Below are 19,964 nucleotides of genomic sequence, written 5' to 3'. Positions count from 1 at the left end.
CATTGATAATTGGCTTTTCAAGCAATTACCAGCATTAATTGGATTATGTATGGTACCAAAAAAGGAGGCATGGAAATGGGAGTGTCATGGGCAGATTGGGGGCATTCTTCACATTTGCATGCATAATTATAAAATAAGGGGCCTCTACACCTAACTTTAGGCATGAGAATTTGCATTACGGTTGCATTGGTGTAATTGATTGAAATCTTTTGGATAGCTGCTTTAGCTGGCTCGGGGACTCTACAGCAGAAGATTCCTGAGGAAGCCGGATGGCGAAACAGGGATGACCCTGTAGGATCTCTGCATTTGCTTCCGCTGTTTGTGGAAGAAGACGCCGCTGGAAACAGCTGATGAGGGTCTGAAGGAGCACGGCTGTGAATTTAAGCAAGCTGAGTTGATTTTGATATTTTCCCGCTGCTATGCTGAATATTTGGGGACATGCTGCCTGCACTGCTTACTGAAGCTGCTGAAGAATGTTTGATATCAATTGAAGAATCATTTCTAAAACTATATGATTAAAAATTAGCACAAGTTTGGGAGGTTTTTTTTTTGGCCTATGAAGCTCAACTGAGGCCTTTTTCTCCCAACCTAGGGATTGTTACTAATCAGTTATAAATTTGAGGGTGTTAGGCAGTGAACCCTTATTTTTTTGATTTGAGTAATACACTGGAAGTAGAAAGTAGAGATCCCCATTGTACATCACAACCTGTGGATCAAACTGGTAAAAGTTTCATTGTGCATTTTTACTATATAAAATCAATTCTTTAGAAATGCAGAGAACCAGGATCATGCTGAATCTGAAATATCAATCGACTTCAGCTCTTGTATTATATTTTCCAAACATGTTTAGTAACTCAACAATAAATTAAGCCTGCATATCTGAAGCCTGGTACTCATTTGGCAACCTACCAAAAACTTGACAGGCAAACCATTTTATGGCAGTAACTACAGGGTTTCTATTACAGGGCTGCTGAATATCACTGTTCACAATATCAACAGGAAGATGCTATATCAGAATGCTAGGGCTAACTAGAAGCAAATGTTTAACTACTTGTGTATAATTTCTAGAATTCTGTAAATATTGATCTGTGGGGAGGCGGCCAAGATGTTGGATCTGTGAGATGCATGGGAAGGAGCTCTTATGTACTAGCACCTATTTTGCCTGCAAATTCACCACTCTCTGTGTGCAAACGTGGAGAAGAGAAAGGCGAAAGTCAAATAGTTACCTCCTGAGGCTGGTCAGACCTCCAAAATGCAGCAAACAAAACCAGAATATAATCACTCCAAAAGAAAAGCCTCAGACTAACGGAGAGGTGTACCCACATTCTTCCACCCAAGCATCATAGGCAAAAAACTTTCGCATGAACTAAATACTGGCAGGTGGAAGCATGAAAACAGCCAAGAATATAACATAAAGTGGAAAAACCACTAATTAGAAAAAAGCCAGGCCGATGATCGTTTCGTGTCAACTAGCCACTGCTTCAGGGCCTTGACACCAAAACTCCAGGCTATCGATTCGCAGATCCCAGCTGCTGCTTACAACCACCAGCAGCTGGGATCTGCAAATTGATAGCCTGGAGTTTTGGTTTTTTTTTTTAAATTTAATATTTATTTGAAATTTTTCAGAAAAATACAAAGCATCAGAGGTACAGTAAATATAAAGCCAACAATTGCACAGAAAACAACCCCTCTCTCCCCCCCATAATCTCAAAAATGCACTATTGTACAGTAACTCTTCAGTACAATGCACCAGAACACAGCCAAGAAAACCAAACCTCCCTCCCCTCCCCCACCCCAGGGTCAATTATACAATTAAAAAACAATACAAGATGGTTACGACTAACAAAAAGAAGACTAAGCAAAAGTCATGCTAAACATTCACACCATCGAACATAAGGATCCCACACCTTTAGAAAGGGAGTAAGTCGATTATGCAGCAAAGCAGTCAGTTTAGGCATACGAAAAATAAAATCCACTTCACACAATAAAGAAATTCGACCCGGGGGATAGGCCTGTTTCCAATAGGCGGCCAATAAAAGTCGAGCAGCAATAAAAACAAAACAAGCAAGTTTATGTGCTTTAGCAGGTCGACCTGGGGGAAAGGCCTGTTTCCAAGATAGCCTGGAGTTATTGTGTCAAGTCCCTTAAGCAGTGGCTAGTTGCCACAAAAAAAGATCTTCGGCCTGGCTTTTCTCTAATTAGTGGTTTTACCACTTTATGTTGTATTCTTGGCTATTTTCATGCTCTCACCTGCCAGTATTTAGTTCATGTGAAAGTTTTTTGCCTATGATGCTTGGGTGGAAGAGTGTGTGTACACACCTCTCTGTTAGTCTGAGCTTTTCTTTCGTTCAAACATTACCTTTTCTGGCGTTATAATGGAGTGATTGTATTTTTGTTTTATTTCCCTCCATTCCTCCTTTTTGAGCTTTTATGGCAAACAAAACCAGAACAGTTTGTAGCTGATGAGAAGTCTAAATGTGTCAGAACTGGTGCTTTAACTTTGGATTGCAAAGCTGAAGGGGAGTCTCTAAGTCCCAAAGAGAAAATGGTCCTCCCTAGACTCAGAAGTGAATGCGTTAGCAAATAGGAGCTGTGTACTAGTGCTGAAGTGAATGCTGCTGGGAGAGCCTCTCGGGAACAGCAGTCTGCTGCAATTTCTACCCACCCCCCAATGAGACTCACAGAAGATGGTTTGAGACCACTGGATCTGGGGGACAGAGTTTGTTAAGTGAGAGGGGGTGATGGTGCACCTTCCTGTAGGAGATTTGGAGTGATTTTAAAAAAACACTACACTGAATTTGGAGTCCCTCTAGGACAGGGGTGGGCAATGAGGGTCACAATCCAGTCAGGTTTTCAAGATTTCCCCAATAAATATGCATGAGATCTCTTTGCTTGTACTGCCTCCTTTGTATGCAAATAGATCACGTGCATATTCATTGAGGAAATCCTGAAAACCCAACTGGATTGTGACCCTCGTTGCCCACCCCTGCTCTAGGATGTTATGCAATGTCGTACTTCCTCTTTTCAAGCAATTTCTCTTACGTTTATAAAAGAATCTGCAATGATTACTTAGACCAAGCATGTCAAACTTGTGGCCCACAACAAACATCTTTGCAGTCCAGCCAATGTAATCCAACAAGTCATAACTAGAGTCACAAAATTTCTCCCACAATCCATCGGCACTGAGCAATCGTCATTCTAAGCTAGTTGAAAACAATGATATAACCAGTTGCTTATTCTTATTAAGTACTACAATGCAGATGCCTTTGGTATCTGAGACAAGTTTGCGCCTCTAGTCATAACACACCATTTCCCCCCACTAATACTAGCAGTGAATCAGACAATAATAATACCTATAATGCCATTAGTCTTATATTGACTTGCTTGGTGCGCCTAATAGGAAATATTTTGCTTTCGGAGTACAATAAAAATATGAGTATAGGTTTATTTACACTACACTTATTAACTTGTGCAATTATTCTGTGTCTGGTAAGTTAATATTTGTGTAAAGATCTTGATTTTTATTGAAATGTTTTATTTTTTGTGTTATCGATTACTCATTTATTTCAGTTCTTTGTATTCATTATGTCTTTATCAAAAGCAAGTTGTAGTAAAACTAAATGAAAAATTGCTGATGAATATCAAAATTTCCAAGAAAAGTGAGAATTGGAGTACCGTATTTTCACGCATATAACGCGCGCGTTATACGTGTTTTTACAAACCGTGCATACCCTTGTGCGGTATACGCATGAGCGCGTTGTACAAATTTTTTTTTACATAGTTCCCCCCCCCCGACGTCCGATTCACCCCCCGCAGGACCGCTCGCACGCACCCGCACCCCCACCCTGAAGGACCGCCAACTCCCCGACTCCCCGACACGATTGGGGCAAGAGGGAGCTCAAGCCCTCTTGCCCTAGCCAACCGCGGCACCCCCGACACGATCGAGGCAAGAGGGAGCTCAAGCCCTCTTGCCCCTCCGACTCCCCGACACGATCGGGGCAAAAAGGAGCCCAAGCCCTCTTGCCCCGCCAATTCCCCAACTCCCCGACAATATCGGGCCAGGAGGGAGCCCAAGTCCTCCTGGCCCTGGCGACCCCCCCCCCCCCCGCTAGTTGTTCGGGCCAGGAGGGAGGCCAAACCCTCCTGGCCACGGCGACCCCCTACCCCCACCCCGCACTACATTACGAGCAGGAGGGATCCCAAGCCCTCCTGCCCTCGACGCAAACCCCCCTTCCCCCAACGACCGCCCCACCCAAGAACCTCCGACCGCCCCCCAGCCGACCCGCGACCCCCCTGGCCGACCCCCACGACACCCCCACCCCCCTTCCCCGTACCTTTCTGTAGTTGGCTGGACAGACGGGAGCCAAACCCGCCTGTCCGGCAGGCAGCCAACGACGGAATGAGGCCGGATTGGCCCATCCGTCCCAAAGCTCCGGCTACTGGTGGGGCCTAAGGTGCCTGGGCCAATCAGAATAGGCCCGGGAGCCTTAGGTCCCTCCTGGGGGCGGGGCCTGAGGCACATGGGCCCAACCCGACCATGTGCCTCAGGCCCCGCCCCCAGGAGGGACCTACGGCTCCCGGGCCTATTCTGATTGGCCCAGGCGCCTTAGGCCCCACCAGTAGGCGGAGCTTTGGGACGGATGGGCCAATTCGGCCTCATTCCGTCGTTGGCTGCCTGCCGGACAGGCGGGTTTGGCTCCCGTCTGTCCGGCCAACTACAGAAAGGTACGGGGAAGGGGGGTGGGGGTGTCGTGGGGGTCGGCCAGGGGGGTCGCGGGTTGGCTGGGGGGGCGGTCGGAGGTTCTTGGGGGGGGCGGTCATTGGGGGGAGTGGGGTTTGCGTCGAGGGCAGGAGGGCCTGGGATCCCTCCTGCCCGTAATGTAGTGCGGGGTGGGGGTAGGGGGTCGCCGTGGCCAGGAGGGTTTGGGCTCCCTCCTGGCCCGAACAACTAGGGGGGGGGGGTCGCCAGGGCCAGGAGGATTTGGGCTCCCTCCTGGCCCGATATTGTCAGGGAGTCGGCGGGGCAAGAGGGCTTGGGCTCCCTTTTGCCCCGATCGTGTCGGGGGTGCCGCGGTTGGCTGGGGCAAGAGGGCTTGAGCTCCCTCTTGCCCCGATCGTGTCGGGGAGTCGGCGGGGCAAGAGGGGAAGCAGCAGGACACCGGTAGGAGCTTCTACATGATGGGGGGGTCGGGAGGCTGTGGGGGTGCGAGCGGTCCTTCAGGGTGGGGGTGCGTGTGAGCGGTCCTTCGGGGTGGGGGTGCGAGCGGTCCTGCGGGGGGGGGGATGAATTGGACGTCGGGGGGGGCATCAGGCTTTCAGGGTGGGGACAGGACTTCAAGGGGGAGAGGAGAGTCAGGGCGGGCGACTGGAGAGTCGGGCAGCATGCGCGGTATACGGGTGTGCGCGGTATACAAAAATTTCTGTACATAATTTTGTGTTTTCCGCGCGCTATACCCGTGTGTGCGTTTTACACGGGTGCGCGTTATCTACGTGAAAATACAGTATTTTTCTGTGAAGTAAAAGATAAAATAATTTGCTTGATATGTAATAATGCTATTAATGTGCCAAAGTTACATAACATTAAATGGCACTATGAATAGCAAAACAAACAATTTAAATTTAAAACTGCAAGGAAAAGATCAGATCATTACGAACATGTGTGATCAAGTTAAAGCATTCCAATGTAAGCTAGTTCTTTAGGAAAAGCAGTTGAAAAATGAAGATTTAACGTACTTTCCGACATGCAACATAAACAAATCAAGTTTAGGTGAAATTGCATCGTATCAAAAATATGCAGAAAAATTTTAAGCTTTTGAACTGAGTTTGAAACAAGATTTGCAGATTTTAAATCTTTGGAAGACAAGTTTTCTTTGTTTTCTTCAATTTTCTCAATAAATATAGAATCAGTACCTAATCATATACAAATGGAAGTAATTGAGATCTAGTACGATTCAGATTTGAAGACAAAATACAGTGAAGTTGGCTTGCTTGAATTTTACAAATATTTGCCAGCCAGGTTTGAAAATGCTTGAAAATTTGCATATGAAATTATTTCCTTTTTTGGAAGTACTTATCAGAGAGAGCAGTTATTTACACTTATGAAAGGAAATAAGTCTCCTATCAGAACCAGAATTACCGACATTCACCTTGGGTCAGTTTTAAAAGTAATCACTGTCGACAAGATTTCTCCTGAAATTGGAAAAATAGTAGCACTACTACTACTATTTATTATTTCTATAGCATTGAAAGGCGTACGCAGCGCTGTACATTTTAACATACAATAAACAGTAGAGCTTACAATCTAATTTAGACAGGACATTTCAGGGTTGGGGAGGTTATAGTGGGATAGGTATCTGACAGCAGTGAGGGGGAGTTAAGAGTTGAAAGCAGTTTCAAAAAAATAAGCCTTTAGCTTGGATTGGAACACTGCCAGGGACGGAGCACGAAGTATTGATTCAGGCAACCTGTACCATGCATTCGGTGCCGCAAGAAAGAAGGGACAGAGTGTGGAGTTGGCAGTGGAAAAGACGGGTACAGAAAAGAGGTGCTTGTCCGATGAACGGAGATCACGGGGGTGGGGGGGAAGTTTAGGGGGAAATGAGTGAGGAAAGATATCGGGGGGCTTCAGAACAAATGCACTTGTAGGTCAGCAAGAGGAGTTTAAAACTGTATTTGGAAATGGACGGGGAGCCAATGAAGCAAATTGAGGAGAAGGGTAATGTGAGAATAGCGGCTCTCTTGGAATATGAGTTGCGCAGCAGCATTTTGAACGGATTGAAGAGACGAGAGACAGATGCGCGGGAGGCCCGAGAGAAGTACATTGCAGTAGACTAAGCGTGAGGTGATGAGAGCGTGGACAAGGGTTTTGGTCGTGTGTTCAGAGAGAAGAGGACGGATTTTGGTAATGTCAAGAGGAGAAAGTGATGGGATTTGGTGATCTGCTGGATTTGAGAAGAGAAGGAGAAAGGGGAGTCAAAGATCACCTCAAGGTTGCGAGCCGACGCGACAGGGAGCAGGATAGTGTTATCCACAGAGATAGAGAACGGCGAGAAGGGGGAGGAGGGTTTGAAGGGAAAGATAAGGAGTTCAGTTTTAGCCATATTCAGTTTGAGAGGGTGGCGAAACATCCAAGCGGTAACGTCGGAAAGGCAGGCTGAAATTCGGCCCTGAACTCCCGCAAAGATATCCGGTGTGTAGAGGTAGATCTGTGAATAGTCAGCATAAAGGTGATATTGAAAATCATGAGAGGAGACCAGTGTACCAAGAGAGAGGGTATATAGGGAAAAGAGGAGAGGGCCCAGGACAGAGCCTTGGGGTATGCCAATAGACAGCGGGATGGCGGCGGAGGAGGATCCACCGTAACATACACTAAAGGTATGATGAGAGAGATAGGAAGAAAACCAGGAGAGAGCAGAACTCCAGAATCCTAGCAAGGACAACGTGTCAAGAAGGAGGCAGTGATCAAGTGTCAAAGGCAGCAGAGATTGAGAAGAACGAAGATAGAGTAGAGTCCATTGGATTTGGACAGGAACAGGTCATTAGAGACTATAGCAAAGGCAGTTTCCGTAGAGTGGAGAGGGCGAAAGCCCGATTGAAGTAGGTCACGAATATTATGAGAAAAAAGGAAGTCTGGGCAATGGCGGTGAACAGCATGTTCAAGTAGTTTGGATAGGAAGGGGAGGAGAGAGATAGGGCGGTAGTTGGAGTGGGAAGTAGGGTCTAGCGAGGGCTTTTTAAGGAGGGGCGTAACTACAGCATGTCTGAAGACATCAGGAACTGTAGCAGTGGAGAGCGAAAGGTTGAGGATGTGACAGATGGGAAGGATCACAGCGGGAGCGATGGATCCGAGTAGGCAGGTAGGAATCAGATCAGAGGAACAGGTGGTGGGTTTGGAGGAGGTGAGAAGGTGAGCAGTTTCCTCTTCCGTAACTTCAGAAAAGGAAGAAAGGGTTGTCGAAGGGAAGTCGACAGAGTGGACAATCAGAAGGGGCAGCGGGGGAGGCAACATTGTTGAGAATTCAAAGTGGATCTTGTGAATCTTGTCGTGGAAGAACTCTGCCATTTTCTGGGGGGAGAGTGAAGAGGGGATGGGAGGCATGGGCACTTTGAATAGAGAGTTGTGCGTGGCAAAGAGACGACGAGGGTTGCACTAAGAGTTAGTTAAACGGTTGTAGTAGTCCTATTTGGCAAGTGAGAGGGTAGATTGGAAGGACGTCAGCATGAATTTGTAATGGATGAAGTTAGAAAGCATGTGGGATTTAAGTCAAAGACGTTCAGCAGTTCGGGCACAGGAGCGCAGGTAACAGATTATGGGGGTCAACCAGGGCTGGGGTTTGGCACGTCTTACAGGACGGGAAACCGGAGGAGCAAGGGTATCAAAAGAAGATGAGAGAATGGAGTTATAGGAGAGGACAGCTTCATCGGCAGACTCGTTCGACATAATAGTATAAAGGAGAGATGATAGCAGAGAAGAAATGCCAAGTGTCAGGAAGAAAACATTACTTTTATCAACTTTCAAGTTTAATGAAAATTTGATATACCGCCAATCAGTCTTCTAAGCGGTTTGTACATAATAAAGATAGTAAAATAGGGTAACATACATTAAAACATACTGGACCTACTGGAACGAAAGGATTAAGGTAAAGAAGTACATTATAAAATTGGAAAGAGAGCCATATAGGGGAAATACAAAAGGATGGGGGATCCCATCTGATAATCAAAGCAGAAATGAAGATAATGTTTCAGAAGGTAAGTGCATTAGAGGTTGAATGCATCTTTAAAAAGAAACGTTTTTAGTTTTCCTTTGAAACGATCTAGCATGGATTCATCCTGTAGTTCCGGGGGTAATGAGTTCTAAAGAGAAGGGGCTGTGACAGAGGAATTTGTTGTTTGTGTAGTGCTAATAATAAGGAGAGATGGAACCATTAAGAGATTTTGTAATGGTGATCTCAGTGTTCTAGATGGGGTATAGGGAATTAGAAAATTGTTTAAGAATTCTGGCTGGTTGTTACAGAGTGTTTTGAATGTTAAAAGTATGATACAACTAGTCTGTTTCATGTTTGAGTTATCTTTTGTATATTTGCATATTTATAATAAAAAATAAAAAGTATGATTTTATAGGTTATTCTGTGTGGAACATGGAGCCAATGAGCTTTTTATCAGGTGTGACATGGTCAAATTTTTTCGCATTTCCAATAAGTTTTATTGCTGTGTTTTGTATAACTTGCAAAAGTCTGATTTTTTTCTGCATGATGCCTTTATATAGTGAGTTGCAGTAATCTAAACATGAGATCACTAGGAAATGCACTAATATGTTCAATGCAAAGGACTCAAGGACTTTGGAAAGAGAACGTATTAATCGAAGTCTATAAAAGCATTTTTGAACGGCAGTACTGATTTGCTGGTGAAATATTAGTTTACTGTCCAGGATAACTCCCAGGAGTTTTATAGATGGCACTATGCGCAAAGGTGTGGAGTTGAGACTGACGGGCGATTATATTTGCAATCTTTCTTTGCATGGGAATAATATTGTTAATGATTTTGAGATATTGAGCACTAACATATTATATGATTATGCACATACCATGTAAAACTGTGATTCAACATAGACAATAAAAACAGCAGGTGATACATGCTACCTACAAATTTTAAAATGTTTTACTACATAGACCCTATAAAAGAGGAATGAGATATCTGATATTTTCAATTGTATGAAATAAAGAAAACGGGCAAAACAGATCACTCCACATATTCAAGATTTGGATTTTTCATTTATTACCTACATGCCCTTTTCAAATTCAAACTCAATGAGAGTTACATTGAGGTATACGAGTTATTTCCCTGCCTAAATGGTGGCACAATCAAAGTTGTACCTGAGGAAAAGGAAGATAAAGTGACTTCCCAAAGTCATAAAGAATGTCTATGGGAGATGAGGCTTTTAACCTTTGCTTCCCTGGTTCACAACTTGCTTCTCTAATCATTAAGTCACAACACTACTTAAGATTTATGGCCAAAAGTTACTTCACAAAATCATATAAATCACACACCTCCCACTTATCTTTGAGTGCAAAATCTATTTTACATACAGGAGTCGGCCTCAGTAATGGAGCCTACGCGTAGTCGTAGTCAATGACTGGGGTATTCATCGTAGTTGTTTTAGCTCCTTATTCTCCAATCATTGGCCATACTCCCATATCTTTTATTTCAAACTCAACTATTCAACTTATCCTATTGGCCAATCAGACCTTAGACTTAGTGGGGATGGGCGGACCCGCTATGCCTAAGGCCTGATTGGTCCAGGCTTCTAGAGCCTGGGCCAATCAGGACTTAGGCTTCGGCGGGATGGGCCGGGAAGGGGCGAGCCCGCATCATTTCGACGAGGCGGGCTTACCGGCTAGACGGGCAAGAACCGTCTGGCCTGAAGAACAGGTTAGTTTGGAGGTTTGGGGGTTGTTAGTGCCGGGGGAGGTGCCGAATTCGGGCAGGAGGGATTGGACACTCTCCTGCCAGCGATCGGTAGTGTCGGGGTGGGAGGGAGATCGATAATGTCGGGGGGGGCGGTTTTTAGTGTCGGGGGGGGCGGTCGGTAGTGTCGGAGGGGGGGGCATCCGATCGGACAGGCCGCGGCCCGCTATACTTATAGCGGCAGAGAGATCCCTTGCCGCGATAAGTATAGTGGGCCGTGTCTAATCTAACCCGATTCTCTAACCAGCGTCTGTAACATGGACGCCGGTTACAGAATCAGGGTTTTAGTGTAGGCCGATTCTGAATAGTACGCCTCTCCCGGGCGTCCTATACAGAATCAGGGCCTAGGTGTCTTGCGGGCCTCGCCTTCAATATAGGCGGCCTGCCTGGGGAGCATTTTTTTTAAAAACGTGCATCCCAATTGGCTGATTAGACAGCTGTAGGACGCCTATAGCTGCCTAAAATCGGGATGCACTTTTGGAGAATCAGGGCCTAGATGGTAAAAGGGGGAGGAAGATGGTAGGACGGGAGAGAAATGTAAAGGGGGGGAAATGTTTATAATATTAGTACTGTTTTTTGTTTTTTTCACATTGGATATATATGTAAAAATAGTTCATATAGATTCATTTTTTGGTTGGTTACCAAAAAAAAGGCTTCTGTTTGTTCATATGTAGTTTCTTGAATAAAAATGATTTTTAAACATATAAATAGTTGTCCAGAAAAAGAGTGCCTGTTTTACATAACATACTTGTAGGCATTCTTGGGAACAGAAAATAGATGTAGTAGTGTGGAAATTAGCATCTATTCTTATTGGCATATAGGCATGTACAATTATACCTGCTTTAAAGCAGGCATAAATATGTGCACCTACTATCACTGAGGTAATTTAAAAGCATGTGTTGCATTTCTCGTATAATGGGTGCAATATACATCTGTGTCTCTCTCGTCTAGATATCCTCTTAGAAAAATACCCTCTCACTGTATAGACATTCTGCTCACTTCTGGCCTTCACATTTCATAAGCACTCCTATTTATTTAGTTATGATTTATTTACATTTATATTAATTGCCTCTTCTACACAAACCCAAAGTTTCTGAATATCTGCTCTTAATATGACAGCATACTACAAACAAGATCAAGTGTCCTACCTGGGAACAGGACAGCAAGATTGGCTGGAGGTTGGTTGGTATCAAGAGTTAACTTATGATTTGCAATTTTTGAAGGCTGAGCTGGTAAGCAGACCAATCTCAGAGGCAATCGAAATTTGCACAAGACAACTCGAGGAACACCTGAAATAAAGAAAAGCAATCTCCTTCATAAGGACTATCTATGTAAATGCACTGATTATATATCATACAAGAAGGCATGGTCTGCAGGATGCACTGCTTGTACTTCAGAAGAAATTTATAAGGAATTCACTAAACTTTTCTTGGCTCCACAAGCTTCAGAAGCCACAAAACTGGAAACAGGTACTTAGTAACATAGTAACATAGTAGATGACGGCAGATAAAGACCCGAATGGTCCATCCAGTCTGCCCAACCTGATTCAATTTAAATTTTTTTTTATTTTATTTTTTGTAATTTTTCTTCTTAGCTATTTCTGGGTAAGAATCCAAAGCTTTATAGAGAGCTGCACGGGAACGGGGACGACGGGAATCCCGCGGGACCCGCGGGCATCCCGCGGGTTCCCCCTTCGGGTCACGGGGATCCCGTGGGGACGCCCCTAGGGTCGCGGGGATCCCGTGGGGACGCCCCCTAGGGTCGCGGGGATCCCATGGGGACGCCTCCGAGGGTCGCGGGGCTCCTGCGGGGCTGGATGTACTCAGTCGCTCTTCTTCTCCCTACCTTCTCTGCTTGCAGCACAGAGCCGAACGGAAGTCTTCCCGACGTCAGCGCTGACGTCGGAGGGGAGGGAGGGCTTAAACAAAGCTTAAACAAAGCCCTCCCTCCCTCCGACGTCAGCGCTGACGTCGGGAAGACTTCCGTTCGGCTCTGTGCTGCAGGCAGGGCAGGTAAGGAGAAGGAGAGTAGCCTCGCGGTTCGAGTGGCTACCAAGGGAGGGGGCGGTCCGCCCCGCCCCGCCCCGGTTGCAGCACAGCCGGCCAGGTCCCCTTACTTTTGTGGCACTTCCCCGACCGACCGATAACAGCCCGGGTCCGACAATCCTCCCTGCCCTGTAGCCGCGAATCTAAATTACCTTCTTACAGCAGCTGTAAGAAGGTAATTTAGATTCGCGGTTAAGGGCAGGGAGGTTTGTCGGACCGGGGCTGTTGTCGGTCGGTCGGGGAAGTGCCACAAAAGTAAGGGGACCTGGCCGGCTGTACTGCACCCGGGGCGGTAGAGAAGGAGGGGGGAGAAGGACGCTGAAAGGCCATGGTGAAGACAGGAGGGGGGGGAAGGACTCTGAAAGCACTTGAAGACAGAGGAGGGAGAAGGACGCTGAAAGCACATGGGGGAAAACAAAGGGGTGGAGAAGGACACTGAAAGGCCATGGGAAGGGGGGGGAAGGACTCTGAAAGCACTTTTGGAAGACAGAGGGGGGAGAAGGATGCTGAAAGCACATGGGGAAGACAAAGGGGTGGAGAAGGACGCTGAAAGGCCATGGGGAAGAAAGAGAGGGAGAAGGATGCTGAAAGGACATGGGGAAGATGGGGGGGGGGAGAAGGACACTGAAAGGAAATGAGGAAGAGAGAGTAGGGAGAAGACGCTGGCAGGGAAGAAGACAGATGCCAGACTATGGGGGGAGCGGAGAGAAGAAGATGAGTGCCAGACCAATTTGGAAGGGGGAAGAAAGGGAGAGGCACAGTAACAGAGCAAATGGAAGATGCAGAAGGAAGAGAGACAGTGGATGGAAGGAATTGAATGAGAACATGAGGAAAGCAGAAACCAGGCAACAAAGGTAGGAAAAGAATTCTATTTCTTTTTTTTTTTTTTGCTTCAGGATAAAGTAGTATATTAGTTGTGTTGATAAAAATTTATAAACATTAGAGGCTCTGGTAGAAACCCGTTTACAAAGTATGTATTCTTCCCAATTAATATTTTCAAATTAATAAAGTCTTTTTGCTTATTTGTAAATGGGTTTCTACCAGAGCCTTTAATTCAGTAGCATAATTAAATGAAATAACTATTTCTGAAGTTTATAGGGACGGGCGGGGACGGAGGGGATTCCTCGCGGGGACGGGTGGGGACGGAGGGGATTCCTCGCGGGGACGGGTGGGGACGGAGGGATTCCTCACGGGGACGGGTGGGGACGGGAGGGATTCCTCACGGGGACGGGTGGGGACGGGTGGGATTCCTCGCGGGGACGGGTGGGGACGGGTGGGACTTTGGCGGGGACGGGTGGGATTTCTGTCCCCGCGCAACTCTCTAAAGCTTTACTCGGTACTGTGCTTGGGTTCCAACTGCCAAAATCTCTGTTAAGACTTACTCCAGCCCATCTACACCCTCCCAGCCATTGAAGCCCTCCCCTGCCCATCCTCCACCAAACGTCCATACACAGACACAGACCGTGCAAGTCTGCCCAGTAACTGGCCTAGTTCAATATTTAATATTATTTTCTGATTCTAAATCTTCTGTGTTCATCCCACGCTTCTTTGAACTCAGTCACAGTTTTACTCTCCACCACCTCTCTCGGGAGCACATTCCAGGCATCCACTACCCTCTCCGTAAAGTAGAATTTCCTAACATTGCCCCTGAATCTACCACCCCTCAACCTCAAATTATGTCCTCTGGTTTTACCATTTTCCTTTCTCTGGAAAAGATTTTGTTCTACGTTAATACCCTTCAAGTATTTGAACGTCTGAATCATATCTCCCCTGTCTCTCCTTTCCTCTAGGGTATACATATTCAGGGCTTCCAGTCTCTCCTCATACGTCTTCTGGCGCAAGCCTCCGATCATTTTCGTCGCCCTCCTCTGGACTGCCTCAAGTCTTCTTACGTCTTTCGCCAGATACGGTCTCCAAAACTGAACACAATACTCCAAGTGGGGCCTCACCAATGACCTGTACAGGGGCATCAACACCTTCTTCCTTCTACTGACTACGCCTCTCTTTATACAGCCCAGCATCCTTCTGGCAGCAGCCACTGCCTTGTCACACTGTTTTTTCGCCTTTAGATCTTCGGACACTATCACCCCAAGGTCCCTCTCCCCGTCCGTGCATATCAGCTTCTCTCCTCCCAGCATATATGGTTCCTTCCAATTATTAATCCCCAAATGCATTACTCTGCATTTCTTTGCATTGAATTTTAGTTGCCAGGCATTAGACCAATCCACTAACTTTTGCAGATCCTTTTTCATATTTTCCACTCCCTCTTCGGTGTCTACTCTGTTACAAATCTTGGTATCATCTGCAAAAAGGCACACTTTTCCTTCTAACCCTTCAGCAATGTCACTCACATACATATTGAACAGGATTGGCCCCAGCACCGAACCCTGAGGGACTCCACTGGTCACCTTTCCTTCCTTCGAGCGACTTCCATTAATCACCACCCTCTGGTGTCTGTCCGACAGCCAGTTTCTGACCCAGTTCACCACTTTGGGTCCTAACTTCAGCCCTTCAAGTTTGTTCAACAGCCTCCTATGAAGAACTGTATCAAAGGCTTTGCTGAAATCCAAGTAAATTACATCTAGCATATGTCCTCGATCCAGCTCTCTGGTCACCCAATCAAAAAATTCAATCAGGTTCGTTTGGCACGATTTACCTTTTGTAAAGCCTTGTTGCCTCGGATCCTGTAACCCATTAGATTCAAGGAAGTACACTATCCTTTCTTTCAGCAACACTTCCATTATTTTTCCAACAACTGAAGTGAGGCTCACCGGCCTGTAGTTTCCTGCTTCATCCCTGTGACCACTTTTATGAATAGGGACCACATCTGCTCTCCTCCAATCCCCAGGAATCACTCCCGTCTCCAGAGATTTGTTGAACAAGTCTTTAATAGGACTCGCCAGAACCTCTCTGAGCTCCCTTAGTATCCTGGGATGGATCCCGTCTGGTCCCATCGCTTTGTCCACCTTCAGTTTTTCAAGTTGCTCATAAACACCCTCCTCCATGAACGGCGCAGAATCTACTCCATTTTCTCGTGTAACTTTGCCAGACAATCTCGGTCCTTCTCCAGGATTTTTTTCAGTGAACACAGAACAGAAGTATTTGTTTAGCACATTTGCTTTCTCCTTATCACTCTCCACATATTTGTTCCCAGCATCTTTTAGCCTAGCAATTCCATTATTTATCTTCCTCCTTTCACTAATATATCTGAAAAAATTTGTATCTCCCTTTTTTACATTTTTAGCCATTTGTTCTTCCGCCTGTGCCTTCGCCAAACGTATCTCTCTCTTGGCTTCTTTCAGTTTCACCCTGTAGTCCTTTCTGCTCTCCTCTTCTTGGTTTTTTTTATATTTCATGAACGCCAACTCTTTCGCCTTTATTTTCTCAGCCACTAGGTTGGAGAACCATATCGGCTTCCTTTTTCTCTTGTTTTTATTGATTTTCTTCACATAAAGGTCCGTAGCCATTTTTATCGCTCCTTTCAGCTTAGACCACTGTCTTTCTATTTCTCTTATGTCCTCCCATCCTAACAACTCTTTCTTCAGGTACTTTCCCATTGCATTAAAGTCCGTACGTTTGAAATCTAGGACTTTAAGTATCGTGCGGCCGCTCTCCACTTTAGCCGTTATATCAAACCAAACCGTTTGATGATCGCTACTACCCAGGTGAGCACCCACTCGAACATTAGAGATACTCTCTCCATTTGTGAGGACCAGATCCAATATCGCTTTTTCCCTTGTGGGTTCCGTCACCATTTGTCTGAGCAGAGCCTCTTGAAAGGCATCCACAATCTCCCTACTTCTTTCCGATTCCGCAGACGGAACATGCCCAATGACTATGAAGTGTATATAGAAAATTAGGGGTTAAACAAATTTGTGATGAAAATGAATAATAAAAATCAGTCCATCAACTGGCTCAAATAATTTCACTAGAACTCAAGCTTTGACTAGAATCACCTACATTCCACCCAGCTGAAAGTGCTTCAAAGAAAGCAGGATACTGACTTCCAAAGTAGAATAGGCAGAAATCATTATTATATAACTTGTGCAACAATTTTGCAAGCTAAGCAAAAAATTGTGCATGTCATGAATTACATGAGAATAGCCATACTGAGTCAGACCAATGGTCCATGTAGTCCAGTATTCTGTTTCCACAGTGGTCAATCCAGGTCACAAGTGCCTGGCAGAAATCCAAACAGTAGCAATGTTCCATGCTACCAATTCCAGGGCAAACATTGGCTTCCCCCACATCTGTCTCAATAGTAAAATATAGACTTTACTCCAGGAACTTCTCCAAACCTTTTTTAAACCCATCTATGTTAAAGCACAGTTGTACCAGGTGTTCTCTGAGGATAGATGGCATATATTCTTATATGTGGGTGACATCCATGGAACCCAGCATGGACAATCAAAAAGTGTACTGTCACTTTAAAAACTTTAAGACTGCCCATACTGCATGCTTGCTGGTGACTTCCCGCCAGACATGAGCTCGCAGGATCTGCAGTTCAGTAAGATAGCTAAGAAACCAACTAGAGGAGGTGGGAGGGTTGTGAGAACATATGCCTGTTGTCCTCAGAGAACACCTGCTACAGGTAACTTTGATTTCTCAGAGGACAAGCAGGCATTATACTCTCAAGCTGCCAGGATCATACCTCTGAGAAGAGGGTTATTGACAACTACCATGAGCCTGGTGAAATTGAAAGGGTTGGAGGGTAAGTTGGCATTTAAGTAGAGAATAAATTTTGTAGAACTGCTTGCCCAAACCGACTATCCCATTAGAAATTATTCTCCAAACAGTAATGAATATACAGCTTGAATATTACAGCTAACAAGATAGTATAGTTACACCCATCAGCACAGAATCCAGATATCTAGCACCAATCAATATCTGAGCATTGGCACTAAATATCAGGTTTATATTTACCCTTAAGGGCCAGTTTTAAAAAACATTGACTGCTGTGGTTAAAAGTATCAGAGGGACACTGTGTATATGCTCCTGGGGGCACAGTTTGGGTGAAGTTGACCCAGCGTTATAAAACATGAGCTTACATTGTAACATATGCATGTTCAGGTAGAATACACACACAAATTTATATTTCATTTAGAGCAGGTGTGTGTGAGAAAATATGTGTCTGATCAGAAGTCTCAATGGCATAATTTATTTACCCCTTCCTTCTACAGAAGTGCTTTTTGCAGTAGGCCTCTCTTCTCCTCTTCTGGCTTCAATTTGATGTTTGACTATCCTGAAGATTAAGGAACCCTGCACAATTGAGACTTCAGCTTGAAGATGACAGAGGAAGAGGCACACAGAGGTAAGAAGTGCTGCTCTTTTTCTGCTGATGGAAGGAAGGAGGGAGAGATCTGAGCTGAGACCCTAAGGTAAAATCATGCCTGAGTTAGCTCAGACAGCATCTGATTGCCCCCTCCCTAAGTGCAGAGTCCAGGAACATCACCCCAGTTCATCCAGTTATAAGAACAGCCATGGATTTGGGGCATTATGAAACAAAATTGGAACCAAGACCCCATGATTTAGCTCTTAGTGAAGTTACAGGTTTTGAAACATCTGTTTTATCTATTTTGTAATCTATGAAGATACTTACCTTCAGGGTTGAGCTCTGTAGCCAAATGCAGCAAAATGAGAGAAAGAACAATGTACAACATCATAAATAAAATTTTATGAAGGATTCTACACCCATAAAAACATTTTTTTCCTTGAAAACCCCCCTAGGCTACTGTTTCTTTTATATATATATATATATATATATATATATATATATATATATATATATATATATATATATATATATATATATATATATATAGCTGAATAAAGAAGAGGGAATAAAGTCCTATCAGACCACCACAGGATGCACAGGATGCCTACCACTTGCTGGAGACTGAGAAATACTGACTGGCTACAGGATTCCTAAGTGATGACATCATCTCTATGTACAATATTTTCTGTGAACAACTACTTGTAAAGTAATAAGGTTTAAGTGACCATGTATACTTTGTGCCTACAGCAAGTTTGAAAGCAAAAAAAGTATGCATGTTCTTGATCTTTGAAAACTAGTACACAGGTTGCAGGTGAAAAGTACCTTTGATCTCTGAACCAATGCAGTCACTTTGAAAAGTTATAATGGAATTAGAAAAAGTTCAAACTGTGACCAAAATGTTAAAGAGGATAGAACTCCTCTTACATGAGGAAAGGCTAGAGAAGATAGGGCTCTTCAGCTTAGAAAAAAACATGGCTGAAGAGGAATATGATTGAGATCTACAAAATCCTGAGTGGTATAGAACAAGTAAAAGAGAATAGATTTTTTACTCTTTCAGAAAGCACAAAGACTAGGGAATACTCAATGAAATTACATGGAAATACTTTTAAAATAAATAGGAGGAAATATTTTTTCACTCAACGAATAGTTAAGCTCTGGAACTCCTTGCCAGAGGATGTGGTTACTGGGTTAACACATCTGAGTTAAAAAAAAAATGTTTGGACAAATTCCTGGAGAAAAAGTCCATAGTCTGCCATTGAGACAGAAATGGGGGAAGCCACTGCTTGCCTGGGGATCATTAGCATGGAATGTTGCTACTATTTGGGTTTCTGCCAGGTACTTGTGACCTGGATTGGCTACTATTTGAAGCAGGAAATTGGGCTAGATGGACCCTGAATCTGACTCTATGGCTAGTCTAATATTCTTATGCTCATAGCTTAGCCTTAAACATTTTCTAGCATGTTATGCTAGCTGTTGTGTCCTGTACAGAATATTAAGCAGTTTATAAATCCAAATTTAATTAACTAAGTCATTTGAACAATAATCAGAAGTTGGATAAAAATCTCTTGGAACATCTTACCTGTTGGTGTACTAAAGGAAACCACAACACTTCCTTCCAGCTCTGCTGGGGAGCAGTTCTTCTTCAAAAACACAGACAAAGTCATAGCTTTGGGTACCCCAGGCTCTAAAAAGAATAATAAAATAACAGCATTGACTTTTTTGTTTAGGTGAATCTATCATCAATATAAAGCATTCTAGAAACTATCCACCTTCGAGATCACCATCCTCCTGTTCTACAGTTTCGGAATTATCTGTCCATGATAGTGTTTCAGTCACATCATATACATCACATATCGATAATATATCACCTAAAAGAAAGAAAAATCCAACCATCCAGGAACCACCATAGATAAAGTTTGTGATAAAAACCAGCAGATTAGAAAAGAGGTAAACTTATGAAAAAAAATTGCCCAATTTGTTTATTCAAAAAACTTTTTTCCATCTGATTGAAACCCCACACTTCATTAATATGGCCACCCAGCAGAGTAGATGTTGCATGGAAACTGCTGGATAAAGTATATGATGGAGCAATGTCCAACAGGTCTAGAAGATAAAATTGTTAACCTAAGTCTTGATGGGTGGAGTAATGTCCATAATGATCCTGTTGTATGTGCATGTAT

The 19,964-nt window shown here is 44.4% G+C and overlaps 1 protein-coding gene across 3 annotated transcripts in view; it reads right to left on the bottom strand.

Annotated features, from left to right (window-relative positions):
- Nucleotides 1-19,964, bottom strand: part of BBS9 (Bardet-Biedl syndrome 9) — a 434,574-nt gene that overhangs the window by 213,003 nt on the left and 201,607 nt on the right. For all 3 annotated transcript variants that reach the window (XM_033930592.1, XM_033930593.1, XM_033930591.1), the window contains exons 14-15: nucleotides 19,364-19,468; nucleotides 11,613-11,753 (exon numbers count right to left, since the gene is read on the bottom strand). In XM_033930592.1, coding sequence (XP_033786483.1) covers nucleotides 11,613-11,753; nucleotides 19,364-19,468 — 246 coding nt within the window. The remainder of the gene's footprint in view (nucleotides 1-11,612; nucleotides 11,754-19,363; nucleotides 19,469-19,964) is intronic.

Source organism: Geotrypetes seraphini, chromosome 2 (assembly GCF_902459505.1).
Source record: "Geotrypetes seraphini chromosome 2, aGeoSer1.1, whole genome shotgun sequence".
Taxonomy (NCBI): Eukaryota; Metazoa; Chordata; class Amphibia; order Gymnophiona; family Dermophiidae; genus Geotrypetes; species Geotrypetes seraphini.
The sequence above is the reverse complement of the archived record's forward strand: the minus strand, read 5'-3'. Positions and strand labels throughout refer to the sequence as shown.